The following is a 16,525-nucleotide window of genomic DNA, read 5'->3' on the forward strand; positions in this document are numbered from 1 at the left end:
TTTATAATTTTCTCTCATTTAGTTACTCTGAATTACTCCAGTAAAAACCAATCAAACCCGAAGATTTCTGCTACTCATCTTAGAGTTGTCATATCTTGATTCTCATTGCAATAAAGAAATTGACAACTACTCCCTCTTAAAATAAAATTCATATGTATTCTATAAATTTTTAGTTAGTTAATAAACTATAAACTTCTAAAACATTATTGAATTTATTAAATTAAAGTTATTGGAAACTGATAAATATACAAAACGGTTTGTTTACGATAAGTTTTAATCTATTTTGTTAATGTATAACTAGGTGTTTTCCTGCACCATGTGCATTAAAATAATTTTAAAATATTTTTAATAGATAAATATAAATTATATTTAATTTTTTATTAATATTATAAATTTTCTTTTTTCTTATCAATATTTTAATATAAATTGGATTTAACTGAACATTAAAATTAATATAAAAACAATTTTTTATTTTGAATTATATTTAAGAATGCGCATGTATATATTTAAAATTATAATCTTAGGTAGATTTTTCTATCTATTTATTTTAATTAAATATATTAAATAAATATGTAAAATTGCATAATTGTCAAAAGTTAAAATTAAACAATATTTATAAAATCTGTAGATATATATAAGAAACTAATGATTTTACAATTTAATTTTCTTTTATGATTTATTTTTTATAATTTTCTAAAAATATGTATATATTTTTGAAATATTTTTAATTTAAAAGATATTTCGAAATTTGAAATGCCATAATTAAATATATTTATTTTAATAATGATTTATAAGTTATTACCATATTTTTACAAAATCCAAAATATAAATTGACAATAAATGTAATATATGAGTTATTACCATATTTTAAAAAGTTTACCAAAATATAAATTAACATTAAATATAATTGTCCATGTCATATTAATCTATAAGACATGTCATAAATTTTATTAGCCATGTCACAATTATTAATCTAGGTGTTTTCCTACACCATGTGTGGTGATGAATTTTTTAAAAGTTAAATTTTATATTTTAAAATGTAATTTATTAGTATTATATATTTTATTATTTTGACCAATAATTAATATAAATATCACTAATTAAGCATAAAATTAAGAGAAAATGTTTTTTATTTTAAATTATATTTAAGAATATATATATGTATATATATAAAGTTAAAATCTTAGATAAATAAATTATTTATTTCATTTGGTTAAATGTATTAAATCAACTTGTACAAAATTATTATCATATAAAATTGTATAGTTATCAAAAACTAAAACTAAATAATATTTATATAATTTTTAGATACCTAAAAGAAACTAATGATATTACGATTTAATTTTTTTTCTAAAAATCAGAAAATTTAGAAAATTTTAGATAATAAAAATTTTATAATTATAAAAGTAAAATTATATAATATTTCGAAATCCAAAATGTCGTATTTGAATATATTTATTTTAGTGATGATTTATGAGTTATTACCATATTCTACAAAGTTTACCAAAAATATAAATCAATACTAAATGTAATATATGAGTTATTGCTATATTCTAAAAAGATTTCCAAAATATATATCATCATTAAATGTAATTGTCCATGTCATATTTAACCATATGACATGTCATCGATCTTAATAGCCACGTCACAATTTTTTGTGTGAAAACGATTGTAAAGAAGACATGTGGCAAATCACTTCTCAAATATAGACTAAGGAACAACCTCAAAAATAAATTTATTTTATAAAAAAGGAGGTAATATAATTTAGAAGACATGTATTTTTTGTGGATTCACACATGCAATTCAATTTAAAATATTTTTCGTCTGAATTTGAAAACCAATCAACCTTGTATCCAAAAATCTACACACAAGACACAAATTCATAACACTAATATCAGTGAAAGAAGAAGATCCATGAGTATCTCTCCTCGTAAAACAAACATTATATTCGAGGTCAGTTTTTCAAAGCTGATCATGTTCACACTCTTGTCTCTCAAAGCATATGGTTCATGTCAACCGTGAATCTCCTCCCTCTTCGGCAGCCATTGAATCCGATGATGGTTCTGCAGCATCTGGAGAAGACGAGAAAATTAACAACTCAAGACAATAAACTAAGCATGCGTAATAAAATAACAGAAACGAATTATACGTAACTGGTTTCACTTGGCTTCTCACTCTCACTAGCTGTCGTCATTGTCTCTGATGGTTCATCGATAGTTTCCATGTCAATCGTCATTGCGTCATCAACATCTGCTTCTTCTACCTCTGTCATTATCTCATCCTTGTCGCCTCCCACCACTGCTTCAATTCCATTTGCTGCAGCAGTATTTGTGACTTCCGTTGCTGCTGCGTTTGCATCCTCAATGGTTTGCAATTGTGGGTCTCTACTGATGGATAACATCGAAGTAACCAACAGATTCTGCATAGAATCGGAATTTTTTTTTCTTTCAGAATTACATCGAGGAGATATTTATATCACAAATGTATAAAATCACAAATGTAATGATTTTCAAATCTGTACCTTTTCTAAAGCAAGAGCAAGCTTAGAGAGCTTTGGGTAGATACTCCTTGCAGCCAAAAGGATCTGTTGAAGACAAACAAAACAATAAGCTCTGTGTAGTAGCTTTTAAAACAATTACGAGAGGAGTCAAACTGATCTTTGATTTTTTAGACTAGGTAGGTTTAGGAACATGATCTATCCACCATTGACGTAAATCACGATTAGGAAACGTATCTACTTACCTCACAGAGTCTCTGCAGTGTAAATGGGGGACCTTCGTCGAAACTAAGAAGGGCTGCAAAACAAGACGAAAAAACATGCTTTAAACAGAGTTGCAAATGCCCTGACAAAAGTCTCAGCATATGTTTCTCACACTATACGATGACACGCCACTTCATTACATTAACACAGGCTACTTTCTTGATTCTTTACAGAGCGTTTATTGATAGCAACTTTGAGGAAAAAGAGGATGAGACAAGTTAAACCCCAAGGCAAACCCTCTTCTCCCAGTTTCAAACTCTCATGTACAATATTTTTTTGGCATGCAAAGTAAGATTAGTAATAAAGTGAGTAGATATTTGACCTTCATCCAATCGAGTGACGAGTACTGAATATGTTTCTCCTAAGGCTTCCTTTTGTTGTTCGTCCGTCATCTTTGCCTCAGGATATTCTGAGAGAACCTTTACAACGCACGCACCGTAAAGATAGTCAGATACTGTCAGTAATCATGGGGATGATATAATAATACGTATTCAAAGCACACACAGCTAGTAATACCTGGAACATACCTTCTTCAACCACCACGAAAGCATTCCCTTTAGTTTCTCCCAGTCCTGCCTGTAGTAGTAAGTATAACAAGGTAGTCAACTAGATGTAGGTAGCAAGCAATACAGAGAGATGAGAGACCCTAAAAAAAACCTAGAATTACTCAGAAAAATAAAGCCACTTGTCAATCCACTTAAACTCTATGCAGCAAATAATACAAAACCGATAAGATGCCAGTTTTTATTTTTAAAGTAGAGAATTAATAAACCAGGCGTGCTCATAGATGTGGAATTTACCAGAACTTTCCGGTAGACGCTACTGCTTGTAATGTGCACTTTACTTCTTCCTCTGGCATTTCTGGTTCCTGCACAGCCACTCTGCAGCAAAAAAACAAGAATCAACCTGTTTCAGAAGAGCACAGACTTGTGACCTCTATCATCTTGCAACCAAAGCAGGCCTACGGTGACCTGAGTGTTGTTCTTCCATTATAGGTCACCATGATATCAATGCAACCAACCAACCAACCAGTATATATACAAAGCTTAAAATCAGATCTAGACCTAGACCAAATACACACAGAGGTGTACTCGCCGATTCGATTCGATTCGAAACGAAACAATTTTGGTTTCATTATACATAATATTAACTAACTCAAGCACATATATATATATATATATATACACTTTGGGGTTGAGAGTAGTAATCAAGAGCACAAGTAAGCAAGCGAGAGTGATTCGGAAGAAGGGAAAGCAAAACGTACGGATGCTCGGGAAGTAGGGCGTTATCCTGCCGTGGAGCACCGTCACTGGGAGGAGGGAGGGAGGAGGGAGTTTCATGATCCGATGATGATTGCATCTCCATTTCTGGCTCCTTCAATCTCCCAATAATATCCCTAGAACCAACTCCTGAACGCCGATTGATGAAGCAAGAGTTTTCAATTTTGCCCCGACCCGACCCGACCCCACCGCAAATTTAATTTTCTACTCTTTAAGCTGCCATAGAGTACACTCTTTATTCCCAAAAAAAAAAAAAGAGTGCTAGCTCTCATTCAATTTTTTCACACATATTTCTTTGTCAACTATGAAATTATTAGGACTAAGACTAATAACTAACACATAATTTTTTCTGGTTATTCCCTAAATAAACCCATATATATATTTTTTTTTAAAATAACTTGATTCATTATTTTATGTACAAAGTGTTGGAGGAGACTTGATTTAAACCTTCATTTTAAAATAGAAAATGAAGTATAATAAAAAATATGCTCTTATTATATGTATTTGTTTTTTTTTTCTACTCAAGATATAATCTGGGATTAAAAAAATATCAGTCGAATAATTTTAGAACACCACCAGTTTACCAAGATAATCTAAACTAATCTGTTAGCTATGGAACACCACCAGTTTACCAAGATAATCTAAACTAATCTATTAGCTATAGAATAAAATTTTTTTGACAAAAAGCTATATAATAATATATTTTATATAATTATTAATTAGTTAATTAATATTTTTAAAAAATATTATAGATTGACAAGTGGCTAATGAATTCTTAAAAATATCTTACTAATTCTCGTTTTTTCTTTTTACTAATTCTCGTTGAAAATATGGTTCTCATCTTTTCTCTATCTTTTCATTTAAAATATATATATATATATATATATATATATATATATCCTGAGAAGTTTTTTTTGAAAAAAATATTTCAATAACAGTTTGTGTAATATAAATGATTTAGAATATCTTCAATAGGGTTAAGTCTTACTTCAATTCAATTCTATTTTGGAAAAAAGTGATAACAAAAATAGTTAAACTACTTCATTTTTAACTTAGTTACATGGTTTGACTTTTTCGAGTGTTTTTTTTTTGTTAAAGCGGTTCTTGTTTTAGGTGCAAGACATTGTTTTAACTTCCTTTTTTGAAATTACCATCAATACAAATGTGGTTTTTAATTTAAAATGCTCACAACTGCATCCAACAATCCTTTAAAATTCTCAACAGAACTTCCTTTCGCAGAGACAGCTTGATGCGCTTGATCTCTAAGCTTCTTAGCATTTCCCTTCATCTTCATACCATCATCTTGAACCAAAACTTGATCCAAACACTTCTCGAATCCATCTCTCGTAAAGACTCCATCAACAATCGTCACTCCAATCTCCCACACAGCTTCCACTGCTCTTCCGTTGAGTCTATGATCACCAAAAACGGTCTGCAAATCATCGGTACACCTTCAGACACACTCTCCAGCACGGAGTTCCATCCACAGTGCGTCACAAACACACCTGTTGCTTCGTGTTTCAGCAGTTCAACTTGTGGAGCCCATGGAACCACTATCCCTTGCTCTCTTGTTCGTTCCAAAAACCCTTTTGGTAATTGAGCCATGTTCTTCTCCTTAAGCGACCAAACAAACGGCACTTTGCTCGATTGCAACCCTTCTGCTATCGCCACAAGCTCTCCGGGAGGCGGTGTCGCGACTGTACCAAAGCTAATGTAAGCTACAGAAGCAGTCCCCTGCTTCTCCATCCAAGCTAAACAGCCGTGAGGATCATGCACTTGTGTATCTGATTGTGAGACAGATGATAACAGCGCGAGAGGACCAATGTTAAGGTAACGTTTCAACTCTGACTTGAGGTTATTCGTCAGTGTATTATCTAACTCTTCAAATGAATTGAGGAAAACCGCATCGGCACGAGGTAAAGCAAGACCCATTTGGTGTAACGTGTCTGAGAAAACAGAGTCTAAATTCCCAAACACAACATCTTCTGGTGTGTCTTTAACTCTGATCTTCTCCATCCCTGAGATAAACCCTAGTGTCTCCTCCATACACCCATCTACTTCTGTAGAAGGAATCAGAATCATTACCACAAGTATATATATACATTAACATTATGTAATTAAACTAGAACGAAACTAAAAAATCAACTCGGCCGAATGGAACAATCACAAATCAAACCAAATTAGAACGAACCAAAAATAATCTAAACCGAAATAAAACCGAACCAAACTAAACAAAAACCAAATTAAACTAATCTGGATAAAATTTTCTTAAACCCAAATAAACAAAACCGAATCCAAACTGAACATTCTTTTAACTAAATAATCTATCTATCTTATTAAATTAAAGTAAAAATAGAGCTAACATTTTCTCAACAATTTAATACACTTTTCCCTCCTTTTTCTCATCCTAAAAACTATTAATTTTGCAACAAGTAAACAAACAATTAATTTGTTTGGTTGTACCCATAATAACCAAGTGACAAGTAAACAAAAAAAGATCTAAACCAGACTTTTTTCCTTTACGTAATTAAATCTGATTGCCTTTATAGAATATATGTTTAACGATAATGATAATCATGGTTGTGCCGATCAAACTTTATTCGTCATAAATTAGTTAAATTTTAAAAGTTACGCATGTGTTTTCAAAAGAAAAACTGTTACAACTCTTTTGAGTCTTGTCTCATCTTTACATTAATATATTATTGTCAAATTGATATATTTACAAATATATTAGCCTATTTTGAATGTGTTATATTGTATAAATATGTTGAACAAAAAATATTGTATAGATTTAAGGTTTGTATATTTATGCAAAACTGTAAAACCTACTTCCAATCTATATGTATTTAAATTAAAATATATGATACATTGTGTTCTAATTATCAAACTTCAAATTTAACATACTAGAATCATGTTATGTGTTTTTGTGTTGAAGGTAAATAGTCTATTTTTTTAGCACACACATAAAAATAGTGACAAGTATTTAGTTATTTGTTTAAATTAATATTTTAAAATTTTATAATTGCAAATAAAATTAACATATAAATAATTATTTAATTTAGATGTAAAGTATACATGTGAATAGTTGATTTTTAATGCAATATAATTTTTTTTGTCAACAATGCAATATTATATTTATATGAGTTATTTCACACATATATATGTTCATTTATATAATAATAAAATAAATATATAATCAAATTATCATTTATAACAATAAATAAAACAACAGCTGGTAACTTATTCAGTTCTTATGTTTAAATTTCAAACAAGCCTTTACAAATATGGTAACTATTAAACATATTAACGACTAATCACTTAGGAAAATATTAATGTATATAAAAATTAAATCTAACCGTTCGGACTAAGTTCTTTTTTTTGTTAAAGGGTTTAAAGTTCGGAATAAGTTCTAATAGTCTTCTATTTGCTATGGACCGGACCAAAAACACAAGTGGTAGTTTGGTGTTTTTTTTATTATTACCATTCACACATACGGCATCTCTGATGAGATCTGTATAGAGATGAACAGACATCGAGTTTGGTCCTCCTGCCCAAAACACAACCCATTTCGCCTTCATCTCTGCCGCCATATCCGACGCGAACCAGAAGAACGCATCCGTTAACATGCATGTTACTTTCTTACCGACATCACTCTCCGCTGACGCGATCGCTTTTCGGAAAATTTCAGGCGCCGCTACGAGAAACAGCTCAACCGCCTCCTGTGGTCTCCGGGAGAACACGTGTCCCTCCGGATCGCAGTCGGCGACGTCATGGACTCGAATGTTCGATGGAAGATCTGAGGGGATCAATGAGGAGTTGGATCGAGCGGTGTTGAAGAAGGAGAAGAGTGTGGTGGGAGAGGCGGAGGCGAGACGGCGCGTTACGGCGAGGAGAGGAGCGGCGTGCGTGCCGTAGGGGAAAGCGAGAATGGCTACGTGGGAGTCTGTGGTTGGCTGGTTGGTGTTGGCCATGTTTGTGAGTAAAATGAAGGAGACAAGAGACTACAGCAATAAATAGGAGAATGGAATGGCTGAGTAATAAAGCTCGTGATGGAGGTTGGTTGGTAACACTCTCTCGTTGATATTTTGGATGTTTCACAGGTAATATTGATTTAAAAAAAACTAAAAGTATTAGAATAAGTGGAGTAAGATAAACATTGTTTTTTTCATTGGTTTTCATTAATTTTAATGATTTAGTATTTATTTTTAATTAAATTATAAAAATATTAATACTAAATTGGTTAGAAACCACACTGGGAAGATACTTCCCGTTAATAATGTTTTTATATGTTTAACGTAAAACAATATATCATATTATATATAAGATTATTTTTTGATAATAATATATAAGATTATTTGACATTTTGTTATTTCAAATTGGTTAAAAATAAGATATTTATTTCCTTGTTAGTCAATGATTTTGTGAAAAAACGTTTCTTCGTTTGTACATATATATTTCATAAAAACTGTTATACTATTTTCTTCTAACACGAGATTTGTTATCTATTTTAAAATAACAAATATTTCAAACCAAAAAAAAAGTAATTATAATTTCAGAAGAGGAAATGAAATGTCTGTAGTACAAAAAGTAGCATGAGTACGTGGTTAATGTTGAGCTTCTCGATGAAAATGCTACATGTGTTTTGTATGGGAGATCTCTTTGTATGGCCCCTCTATGATAGAGTAATATAAAAATAAACAGGAGTACGTAACTAGAATTATGTTGTTGTGGGTAGGTAAAATTTGTGGTTCACATGAACCGACAGCTTTGATTACAGTATCTACAAATTATTGATTGATCCTATTATGGTTGCATATTAAATCAAATAACATAATCGTAAATAAATGATTCTAACTATATTAACCATTTAATGTATTTATTTATAAATTAAAATAATATTTTATGTCAAATAAAATGTACTTATATTTGAATTAGATAGATATGTCACTATATTTTGTATATTCCAAATAAATTATACTTCTATGTTTAGTTTTAAGGATAATAAAATTAAAATTTATTTGTTGTATTCTTATAATTCAAATATACATGGTAACTATATTAATCATCAAACTATTTAACATAAATTTAAAAATAACTATATGTTTTAATAAAAAATATAGTTTATACTTTATATGTTAATAGGAGTAATAATATGCATAAATATTATATAAAATTTAAAGTTGCATGTCACATTTTAAATAAATATGTTTAATCTTATTTTAAAACATTTATTAAAAATAATCTGGTTAGGAAATAATATGGTAAAGATAACCATAAATTTGGATTTATAAATAATTTAACAAAGCAAAGGAATTGTTGTTAATTAATTAATAGTTATTATTCAAATAGACAAAGTGTTATTTAGAAAAAACTTTAGTTTTAACAGAATAAATACTTATGATTTAAAATTTTCACTTTTAGAGTATTTTTAGCGCCAACATAAATAAACGGTAGAATAATACTATTTAATAAATTACTAGAAATTGACAAGTGGCTGATGATTCAGAAAATGTCTTATAAATTCTAATTTGAAATTTATGGTCCACTCTTTTTCTATTTTTTCATTTATTTATTTTTAAATTACCCTTATATATTCTGTAATGGAAATGAGGCTACTAATTACATAGAGATAAATGGTACTGACTAGCCAGCAAAATAGCTTGGAACACATATATGTAGCTTAGTTACATGAATAAATATTCAACGCTAAGGGTATGATTATTGCAGAGTTCTTAGAGTAAAATTTTTATCGTAATATAAGAAGCGTTTCTTAATTTTAACTAAGAAAAAATTAAGAAACCGTTTTTTAAATAAGATATTTAATCTGAGTTTAGATGAGGTCACATGAAAATTATACTTAGTTTTCAGAATTATAGAGATGGAAGAGCTTTCCCAATTTTGCTCTTTAATTTGCAGTTTGATTCAAACCAAAAGTATTATTACAAAAAGGAAACACATGTTTCTTTTCTTTTTTCCTTTTTCTGTTTGAGACAACAACAAAAGAAAAAGATACGCATTTTTTGAATCGCCAGACTACTACTCTGCAATATGATTATTACCAGGCAACATCTGCAATGTTGTTCTGTTGTTACTGCTTTTTATAGAGAGTTCCTTCACCATCTTCACAAGTTGCCTCATGCTAACATCTTTCAAGTTCTCTTCATCGAACTCCACCTTCTTCTTCTTCTGTTTCTTAGCCTCAGCTTTGATCTCTCCATTGTCACTAACATTCACCATCATCTCCATGTTGTTCTCCTTGTTATTGTTGTCGACACTGACCAGCTTCATAGCCGAGTTCTTTGATGTGGTTGTTGCTGATTTGTTTGGTCTTGGAAACTGAGCAGAGATTGATTCTGGTGCGAATGGAGATACTGGAGCTGCTTTGACTTTAGCCTCTTCAAGCAGATGAGAAGGAGACGTTGGAGCAGTTACAGAACCTTCTAATTCAGATAGAATCATCTCTTCTTCAGCGATATCAGATCCCTGTACGGCTTGGTTTGAATCGGCTTCAGAGACTGTGCCATCTGAGTCAACACCAGAACCATCATCTTCTGGTTCAGTTGCTGAATCACCATCAGGTTGGTCTACCCCTCTTTCTTCATGGAAAGTAATCACTTTCTCAGGCTCTGGATCATTCTCCTGGATTGCTTGTTCTATCTCAAGTTGGTCGACTTGTCCTAAACTTTCAAAAGCTTGAATGTCCGACTCTGAAAAAACATTTTTATTTTATAATATATGTAAACAAGAAAAATGGTTTAAAGCCATGTTCGTTTGTTTAACGCTGCATTTACGGCGGCGACCACAAATTAACAAACAAAAAACGGAAATTTACGCACAGCGTCCTTATACAGCTCCCTCCGGCGACTACCGCACTCATCTTTTCCTTGTTTTCCGTGTCGTCGTATTTATCAATAAAAATGGTTTAAGTGTACTTTATTCGTTGTATACCTTTATGATCATTGTCTGTCTCGGTGTTGGCATTTTTCAAGACAGGAATCTCATCAAGATCAACACAATTCTCAAGATCTATAGTCTCCTGATCGTTGTCATTCTTATTGGAACCTTCCTCACAAACAGCTTCTTCATTAGTCTGTAATTTTTCTTCTTGTTTGTCTCCTTGGACTAAACTATTCTCTGATTCTGCGAAAGAGCCACATGGTTTAGAAATGCAAAAACAAGAGAACAGCAGGCAACGTTGTTGGTATATGAATGCTTGCGTTACCTTTTTCATCACTTTGAAACAGATTTGCACCAAAGTATATTTTCACTTAACCAGTACAAAACTCCTAATCGTTTCATAACCACCATTCAGTACACCATTGCTACCGGAAACGTTACAAATAATCATTAAATTCCTTTTAGAACACAAGTCAAACGATATAGTAACTTTAGTTACATTATTCACCGTTTATGGAGCATGCATATAAAAATCCCACACAAAGGTATTCAGATGCCTTTAACGAATGCTGCTTTTCAGTTTTAATGTTATGATTTCTCAATACACATTACACAAATAAATACCAAAAAGGCTACAACCACTTCTAGAGGTTGATGTGCCATACTGTATTCCTCGAACACTCCAGTTCCATTTCATAACTTAATTGCTTCTGATATTTATATATAGATGCCCAAATAAACAAAATTACATATAGTCGCATTAAGTACAAAGTATCATTGAGATAAACGGGAGAGGATAACTTCATTCAACACATAGATCTGCAAATTAGATAAAATATTAGACATGAAACGAAACACAAGACAAATAACAAGCTCATATATACGCACTGAACTTTTTCTCTTCTTAACCAAAATTCAACGTTGACAAATAAATGTGTACTTACCTAGCTAATAATGAGAGTTCGGATTCAGAGTTTAGGGCTTGGTCGGCAGAATATGGGAAACGGAGGCTTAGAATTACCAATATACCACATTACTTTGGCTTGGTACTCAACAAGAGGCCCATTATGATACTCCCGAGCCATCAACGTTAGATAGAACTTCCATCTACCTCCTCTACTTACAGTAGCTCTCACAACACTATCCACTTCCAAAGTCATTCCCTATATCCAAAAAGTAATGTCGGCACACGTACGTAGAGTATGTCTGATTCATACCACGTATTATTATTTACTAATTACCTTGTCCTCGTTGTATTTTTTGACACATAATGAAGCCAGATCTGTCACCAACTCTCTACTAGACGCCACCGCAGCCGTCTGTGATTGAAGATTACAAAACGTGTAGATTCCATATGCTTCATCTGGTAAAAAACCCTAACAATCCAACCAATAAATCATTCTATAGTGATTTCTCTTTAAACACTAGTTGATCTTACAAACAGAGCCGGTCCTTTCATTTAAGGGGTCTTATTCAAAAAAAAAAAAATTGAAAATTAAAATATTTATCTTCTTTAAAAAATTAAATCTGAATTATTCATTTTGTTTTAATATTAAATCTGCATTGTCTTTTAAAATTATTTTGTGTAGTAAGCTTTTTCTCATTATGTTTTTTTTTTAAATTACATTTAAAATATCTATATTTTTTTGTCTGCACTTATCATATTTATAAATAATTATAAATTTACATGCAATTGTTTTATAAAAGTGGGGTTCCACACAAAGTGGGGAACCCATAGCAATGTTTCAAATGCATGTGTTCACGCCCAGCTCTGCTTTCAAGAAAACAAAGCGTCTATTTACCTTATTCTTCAAAGCCTCGATCCTGCTCTGACGGTGTTTCTGATATCTGTCCTCGTCGTTGAAAAACTCACGGTCCTCGGGATCTGATTCATATTCGCGACCGTCGAAGCTGTCCACGTCCCACTCCGGTTCCTTCTCTGGCACGTATAGATTGTTCCACACGACTTCCCTTCGGCCGCTGTTACGGTTGATCCCGGCGTCTTCCTCCACGAGAGAAGAGGCAGCTGCCTCCTTCGCCGTAATATCGCTTCTATGCGTGGTGATCATCGAACAAACCCTAGATGTATCGCCGCGAACACCCCTAGAAGTATGTCTGAAAAAACAAGTTGGATAACTTTACAGATATGCCATTATGTATATGTCCGCGGTTAAAGAAGAGTTGAGTTTCGGCCCATCCAAAATAATCAAGTCTCTCCATCTTAATAAACCTTCTTCTATGCTGTCTTTGCGGCCCACGACGTAACGTTTATGTAACAGTTGTATGCACGCGCCAGTGAGCAACCCTTCCCTTGAGCTGCTTGCATTGATGTGTATATACCAAGTAAAATCCTTGTATTGTAGGATTGCTCAAGCATCAATTATACAGAGTGAATCGCGAGTTATGTAGACTGAATCTGTTGAAATCGATAAATGTAATTGTGTAAGTAACATATTATATTGAGAAAACGAAATTTAATGGAAGCTCAGGTGAAGGTCACAGGAAAATTATACTTAGTTTTCACAATCATTGAGACTCATGGAAGATCTTCCCAATTTTGCTCCTTAATTTGCAGTTTTATTCAAACCAAAAGTATCATTACCAAAGGAGACGCATAGTTTTTTTTTTCTGTTCGAGACAACAACAAAAGAAAAAGAAACGCATTTTTTGAATCACCAGACTACTCTGCAGTCTGATTATTACCAGGCAACATCTGCAATGCTGTTCTGCTGTTACTGCCCTTTATAGAGAGTTCCTTCACCATCTTCACAAGTTGCCTCATGCTAACATCTTTCAAGTTCTCTTCATCGAACTCCACCTTCTTCTTCTGTTTCTTAGCCTCAGCTTTGATCTCTCCATTGTCACTAACATTCACCATCATCTCCATGTTGTTCTCCTTGTTATTGTTGTCGACACTGACCAGCTTCATAGCCGAGTTCTTTGATGGGGTTGTTCCTGCTGATTTGTTTGGTCTTGGAAACTGAGCTGAGATTGATTCTGCTGCGAATGGAGATGGTGGAGCTGCTTTGGCTTTAGCCTCTTCCAGCAGAAGAGAAGGAGAAGTTGGAGCAGTTACAGAAACTTCTGACTCAGATAGGGTCATCTCTTCTTCAGCGATATCAGATCCTTGTACAGCTTTGTTTGAATCAGCTTCAGAGATAGTGTCCTCTGAGTCAACACCAGAATCATCTTCTACAGGTTCAGTTTGGTCCACCATTGTAGCTTCACCAAAAGTATACATTTTCACAGTGTCTGAATCATTGTCCTGAATCGCTTGGTGGTCGGCTTGGTTTGAATCAGAGATGGTGCTGTCTGAGTCAACACCAGAATCATCATCTTCTTCTGGTTCAAATTCTGAATCATCAGTTGGGTCGACCGCTGTTTCTTCATCGAATGTGTTGACTTTCTCGGGATCGTTCTCCACGATTGCTTGTTCTATCTCAAGGTAGTGGACTTGTCCTAAGCTTTCGAAAGTTTGAACATCCTTCCACTCTGCTAACGAAAATACAGTTTGGTTATATAAACAAGAAAAATGGTTAGGGCCCTTTAATTTTTGCATACCTTTCTTATCATCATCGTTTGTCTCGGTGTTGGCATGTTCAAAAACAGGGATCTCAACCAGATCAACACAATTCCCAAAATCTGTAGCCTCCTGATCATTGTCTTTCTTCTTCAAACCTTCCTCACAAACAGCTTCATTAGTCGGTAATGTTTCTTCTTGGACTAAACTGTTGTCGCATTCTGCGAAAGAAAGGAAAGCCACATGGTTTAGAAATGCAAAAACAAGAGAGTCGTTGTTGGTATATAAATGCTTGCATTACCTTTTTCATCATCACTCATAACTTCCATGGTCTCAGTTTTTTCAACAGATATCTCAAGACCTTCAGTTACTTGATCACTGTCATCCTCCAACATCTCCCATTCTTTCTCCATGGAAGCACTTAAATCTCTACCTGGGATAACTTCAGCTTCCTCGCTGCTCTCCTCTGAACCTACATATTACCCACATAGAACGCATTACAGACCAACCAATTCACCTGATGCACAATAATCATATAAGAGAGAGAGAGAAGGCTTAGTATCCAACCAGCTGGATTCTTCCCCTTTGCAGACACTTCTTGTTCTGTTTCTTTAGTTATCAAACTCAAGTCAGCCATACATTTCTCCAACAGCCTGGTTGATCTCCGCGTGCTGTACGCAGACTGAGCCAGTTCACCCTTCTTACTCTCCTGAACTTTGATGCTACAAGAAGCTGTTGCTGCTGAAGCCTTTCTTGTACTTCGAGCTGCAGGAGTTTTGGCCACATTGGCTAACTCAATCTTGACACTGTTAGTCTTGGATTCTTCAGTAACATTTTCTTGGTCCATTTCTCCATGAAGAGACTTGCTCGTCAAACGGTTCACCAACTGCGGTTCAGCTTTCATTGCCGTCTTCCTTCGAGTTGTTCTGGTTGCAGTACTCGGTGGGAGAAGCTTAGCTACACTGGTTGGAGACTGAAGAACATTGGAGATTTTCTGATTCATGTACTCATCAAGACCTTCGACCTATTGATTCCAAAAAATCACAGAAAACAAAAGCATTAGTGATGATTGATTGATCACAGGTGAAACTCCCCAATCTATGAGATATAAGTGACACCATGAGTCTTATTGGATCCGATCGTGAACGATCTCAATCAAATCAGGCAAAATGATCGATAAGAAGAAAGAAAATCTAAGAGTAGTTGTCGCTCCTATTCGATTTCGACTAAATAAACAGATCAAAATCACGATCTGAATCAGCTCAGAGCGATTCTCAGATTCATCATATACATTGAATCAGCTACAGTCATTGACGAAATAGGATCTTCGTTGATGCAAGTAAGTTTGAGCTGAGAATTGAAAACTGTTGGGATTCCAAGATGAAAATGGAGCTATAGCTACTAACAGAGGAAGAAAACTTACGATCTCAAGAGATTTGAGAGAATCGGCCATGGCGAGATTGGTCATGTTAGCTGGGATCTTGTTCCTCTTGCACAGAAATTGAAGGTCTCTTCTCAGAAGGCTGTGGAAATCCATCTTCCTTTAACTTGAATGAGTGATTGTCAGTGAGAGTGAGAGAGATAGTGACAGAGAAAACAAGATGTTTTTTTTTTTTCTGATTTGGCTATGGAATCGGAGGGATAAGGTGCATTTATACCCTCCCTCTTCACCCAAGAGATGCCAATGAATGTAACTCTGAGATTGGAAGTGAACGTTGGTAGGAGCGGAGGTTTTTGAATTTTGAATGCAAATATTAATATTTCTTTGCTTTACAGTCTTTGGCTTGTGTCTTGTAGTTTGTACTGTATCTGCCGGAAAAGGCAAGAAATATTCTGAAGAAGAAATACCAAAAAAAAAGTATGTGTGTATAAGCCCATTTTGAAGATGTACGGCCCTTTTCTTTGTTCAGCCGGAGAGGCCCACATAGCGTAAAATTACGGTCTTTTCTGATAATAAAAAAGCTCCGATGCCGGGAATCGAACCCGGGTCTCCTGGGTGAAAGCCAGATATCCTAACCGCTGGACGACATCGGATTTTGAAAGAACTATAAGCAAAGTAATATTCAT

At 33.6% G+C, this 16,525-nt stretch overlaps 5 protein-coding genes and 1 non-coding gene across 8 annotated transcripts; all 6 read right to left on the reverse strand.

Moving 5' to 3' along the window:
* Positions 1 to 1,797: 1,797 nt before the first annotated feature.
* Positions 1,798 to 4,224, reverse strand: LOC108842515 (uncharacterized). Its single transcript, XM_018615448.2, has 8 exons — positions 4,026 to 4,224; positions 3,562 to 3,642; positions 3,289 to 3,337; positions 3,084 to 3,180; positions 2,743 to 2,795; positions 2,522 to 2,584; positions 2,155 to 2,419; positions 1,798 to 2,072 (listed from the first exon to the last, which is right to left on the reverse strand). The coding sequence occupies exons 1-8, from the start codon at positions 4,124 to 4,126 to the stop codon at positions 2,008 to 2,010; spliced, it is 774 nt and encodes a 257-aa protein (XP_018470950.2). The 5' UTR covers positions 4,127 to 4,224; the 3' UTR covers positions 1,798 to 2,007.
* Positions 4,225 to 5,015: 791 nt separating this feature from the next.
* LOC108842513 (flavonol 3-O-glucosyltransferase) lies at positions 5,016 to 8,045 on the reverse strand. Its single transcript, XM_018615447.2, is given in 3 exon segments — positions 5,016 to 5,469; positions 5,472 to 6,101; positions 7,523 to 8,045. Coding segments are annotated over 3 exon segments (1,377 nt in total). The 5' UTR covers positions 8,013 to 8,045; the 3' UTR covers positions 5,016 to 5,212.
* Positions 8,046 to 10,026: 1,981 nt separating this feature from the next.
* On the reverse strand, positions 10,027 to 13,350 carry LOC108842516 (uncharacterized). Of its 3 annotated transcripts, XR_008942629.1 has the most exons (7): positions 13,169 to 13,350; positions 12,741 to 13,053; positions 12,180 to 12,314; positions 11,883 to 12,101; positions 11,264 to 11,757; positions 10,990 to 11,181; positions 10,027 to 10,748 (listed from the first exon to the last, which is right to left on the reverse strand). XR_008942629.1 is itself a non-coding variant. In XM_057002953.1 (4 exons), the coding sequence occupies exons 1-3, from the start codon at positions 13,005 to 13,007 to the stop codon at positions 11,907 to 11,909; spliced, it is 597 nt and encodes a 198-aa protein (XP_056858933.1). In that variant the 5' UTR covers positions 13,008 to 13,138; the 3' UTR covers positions 11,247 to 11,757; positions 11,883 to 11,906. The 3 variants fall into 3 exon arrangements, 1 of the variants encoding a protein (XP_056858933.1); XR_008942628.1 differs by lacking the exon at positions 13,169 to 13,350 and having other exon boundaries at positions 10,028 to 10,748; positions 12,741 to 13,138; XM_057002953.1 differs by lacking the exons at positions 10,027 to 10,748; positions 10,990 to 11,181; positions 13,169 to 13,350 and having other exon boundaries at positions 11,247 to 11,757; positions 12,741 to 13,138.
* LOC108839380 (uncharacterized) lies at positions 10,078 to 11,635 on the reverse strand. The gene is made up of 3 exons (XM_018612148.2): positions 11,563 to 11,635; positions 10,990 to 11,181; positions 10,078 to 10,748 (listed from the first exon to the last, which is right to left on the reverse strand). Exons 1-3 carry the CDS (start codon positions 11,633 to 11,635, stop codon positions 10,078 to 10,080), a joined length of 936 nt encoding a protein of 311 aa, XP_018467650.1.
* Positions 13,351 to 13,493: 143 nt separating the features above from the next.
* LOC108842512 (uncharacterized) lies at positions 13,494 to 16,197 on the reverse strand. Its single transcript, XM_018615446.2, has 5 exons — positions 15,882 to 16,197; positions 15,026 to 15,482; positions 14,760 to 14,930; positions 14,500 to 14,679; positions 13,494 to 14,430 (listed from the first exon to the last, which is right to left on the reverse strand). Exons 1-5 carry the CDS (start codon positions 15,993 to 15,995, stop codon positions 13,619 to 13,621), a joined length of 1,734 nt encoding a protein of 577 aa, XP_018470948.2. The 5' UTR covers positions 15,996 to 16,197; the 3' UTR covers positions 13,494 to 13,618.
* Positions 16,198 to 16,420: 223 nt separating this feature from the next.
* TRNAE-UUC (transfer RNA glutamic acid (anticodon UUC)) lies at positions 16,421 to 16,492 on the reverse strand. The gene has a single exon. It is a non-coding gene; the product is annotated as a tRNA-Glu (tRNA).
* Positions 16,493 to 16,525: the final 33 nt, after the last annotated feature.

This window comes from Raphanus sativus, chromosome 2 (genome assembly GCF_000801105.2).
Source record: "Raphanus sativus cultivar WK10039 chromosome 2, ASM80110v3, whole genome shotgun sequence".
In the NCBI taxonomy this organism is placed as follows: domain Eukaryota; kingdom Viridiplantae; phylum Streptophyta; class Magnoliopsida; order Brassicales; family Brassicaceae; genus Raphanus; species Raphanus sativus.

Coding starts and splice junctions, on each gene's coding strand:
- LOC108842515 (XM_018615448.2), bottom strand. CDS start 4,126: ATGGAGATGCAATCATCATCGGATCATGAAACTCCCTCCTCCCTCCCT. Junction 2,796..3,083: donor CGTCACTCGATTGGATGAAG/GTCAAATATCTA, acceptor CTTGTTTTGCAG/CCCTTCTTAGTTTCGACGAA. Junction 2,420..2,521: donor TTGCTCTTGCTTTAGAAAAG/GTACAGATTTGA, acceptor GATTCTATGCAG/AATCTGTTGGTTACTTCGAT.
- LOC108839380 (XM_018612148.2), bottom strand. CDS start 11,635: ATGAAATGGAACTGGAGTGTTCGAGGAATACAGTATGGCACATCAACC. Junction 11,182..11,562: donor AAGTGGTTGTAGCCTTTTTG/GTATTTATTTGT, acceptor GCTCTTTCGCAG/AATCAGAGAATAGTTTAGTC. Junction 10,749..10,989: donor GACAGACAATGATCATAAAG/GTATACAACGAA, acceptor ATGTTTTTTCAG/AGTCGGACATTCAAGCTTTT.
- LOC108842516 (XM_057002953.1), bottom strand. CDS start 13,007: ATGATCACCACGCATAGAAGCGATATTACGGCGAAGGAGGCAGCTGCC. Junction 12,315..12,740: donor TCGAGGCTTTGAAGAATAAG/GTAAATAGACGC, acceptor TTGGATTGTTAG/GGTTTTTTACCAGATGAAGC. Junction 12,102..12,179: donor AAAAATACAACGAGGACAAG/GTAATTAGTAAA, acceptor TTTTGGATATAG/GGAATGACTTTGGAAGTGGA.
- LOC108842512 (XM_018615446.2), bottom strand. CDS start 15,995: ATGGATTTCCACAGCCTTCTGAGAAGAGACCTTCAATTTCTGTGCAAG. Junction 14,931..15,025: donor AAAGGGGAAGAATCCAGCTG/GTTGGATACTAA, acceptor GGTAATATGTAG/GTTCAGAGGAGAGCAGCGAG. Junction 14,431..14,499: donor AAACGATGATGATAAGAAAG/GTATGCAAAAAT, acceptor TTTCGTTAGCAG/AGTGGAAGGATGTTCAAACT.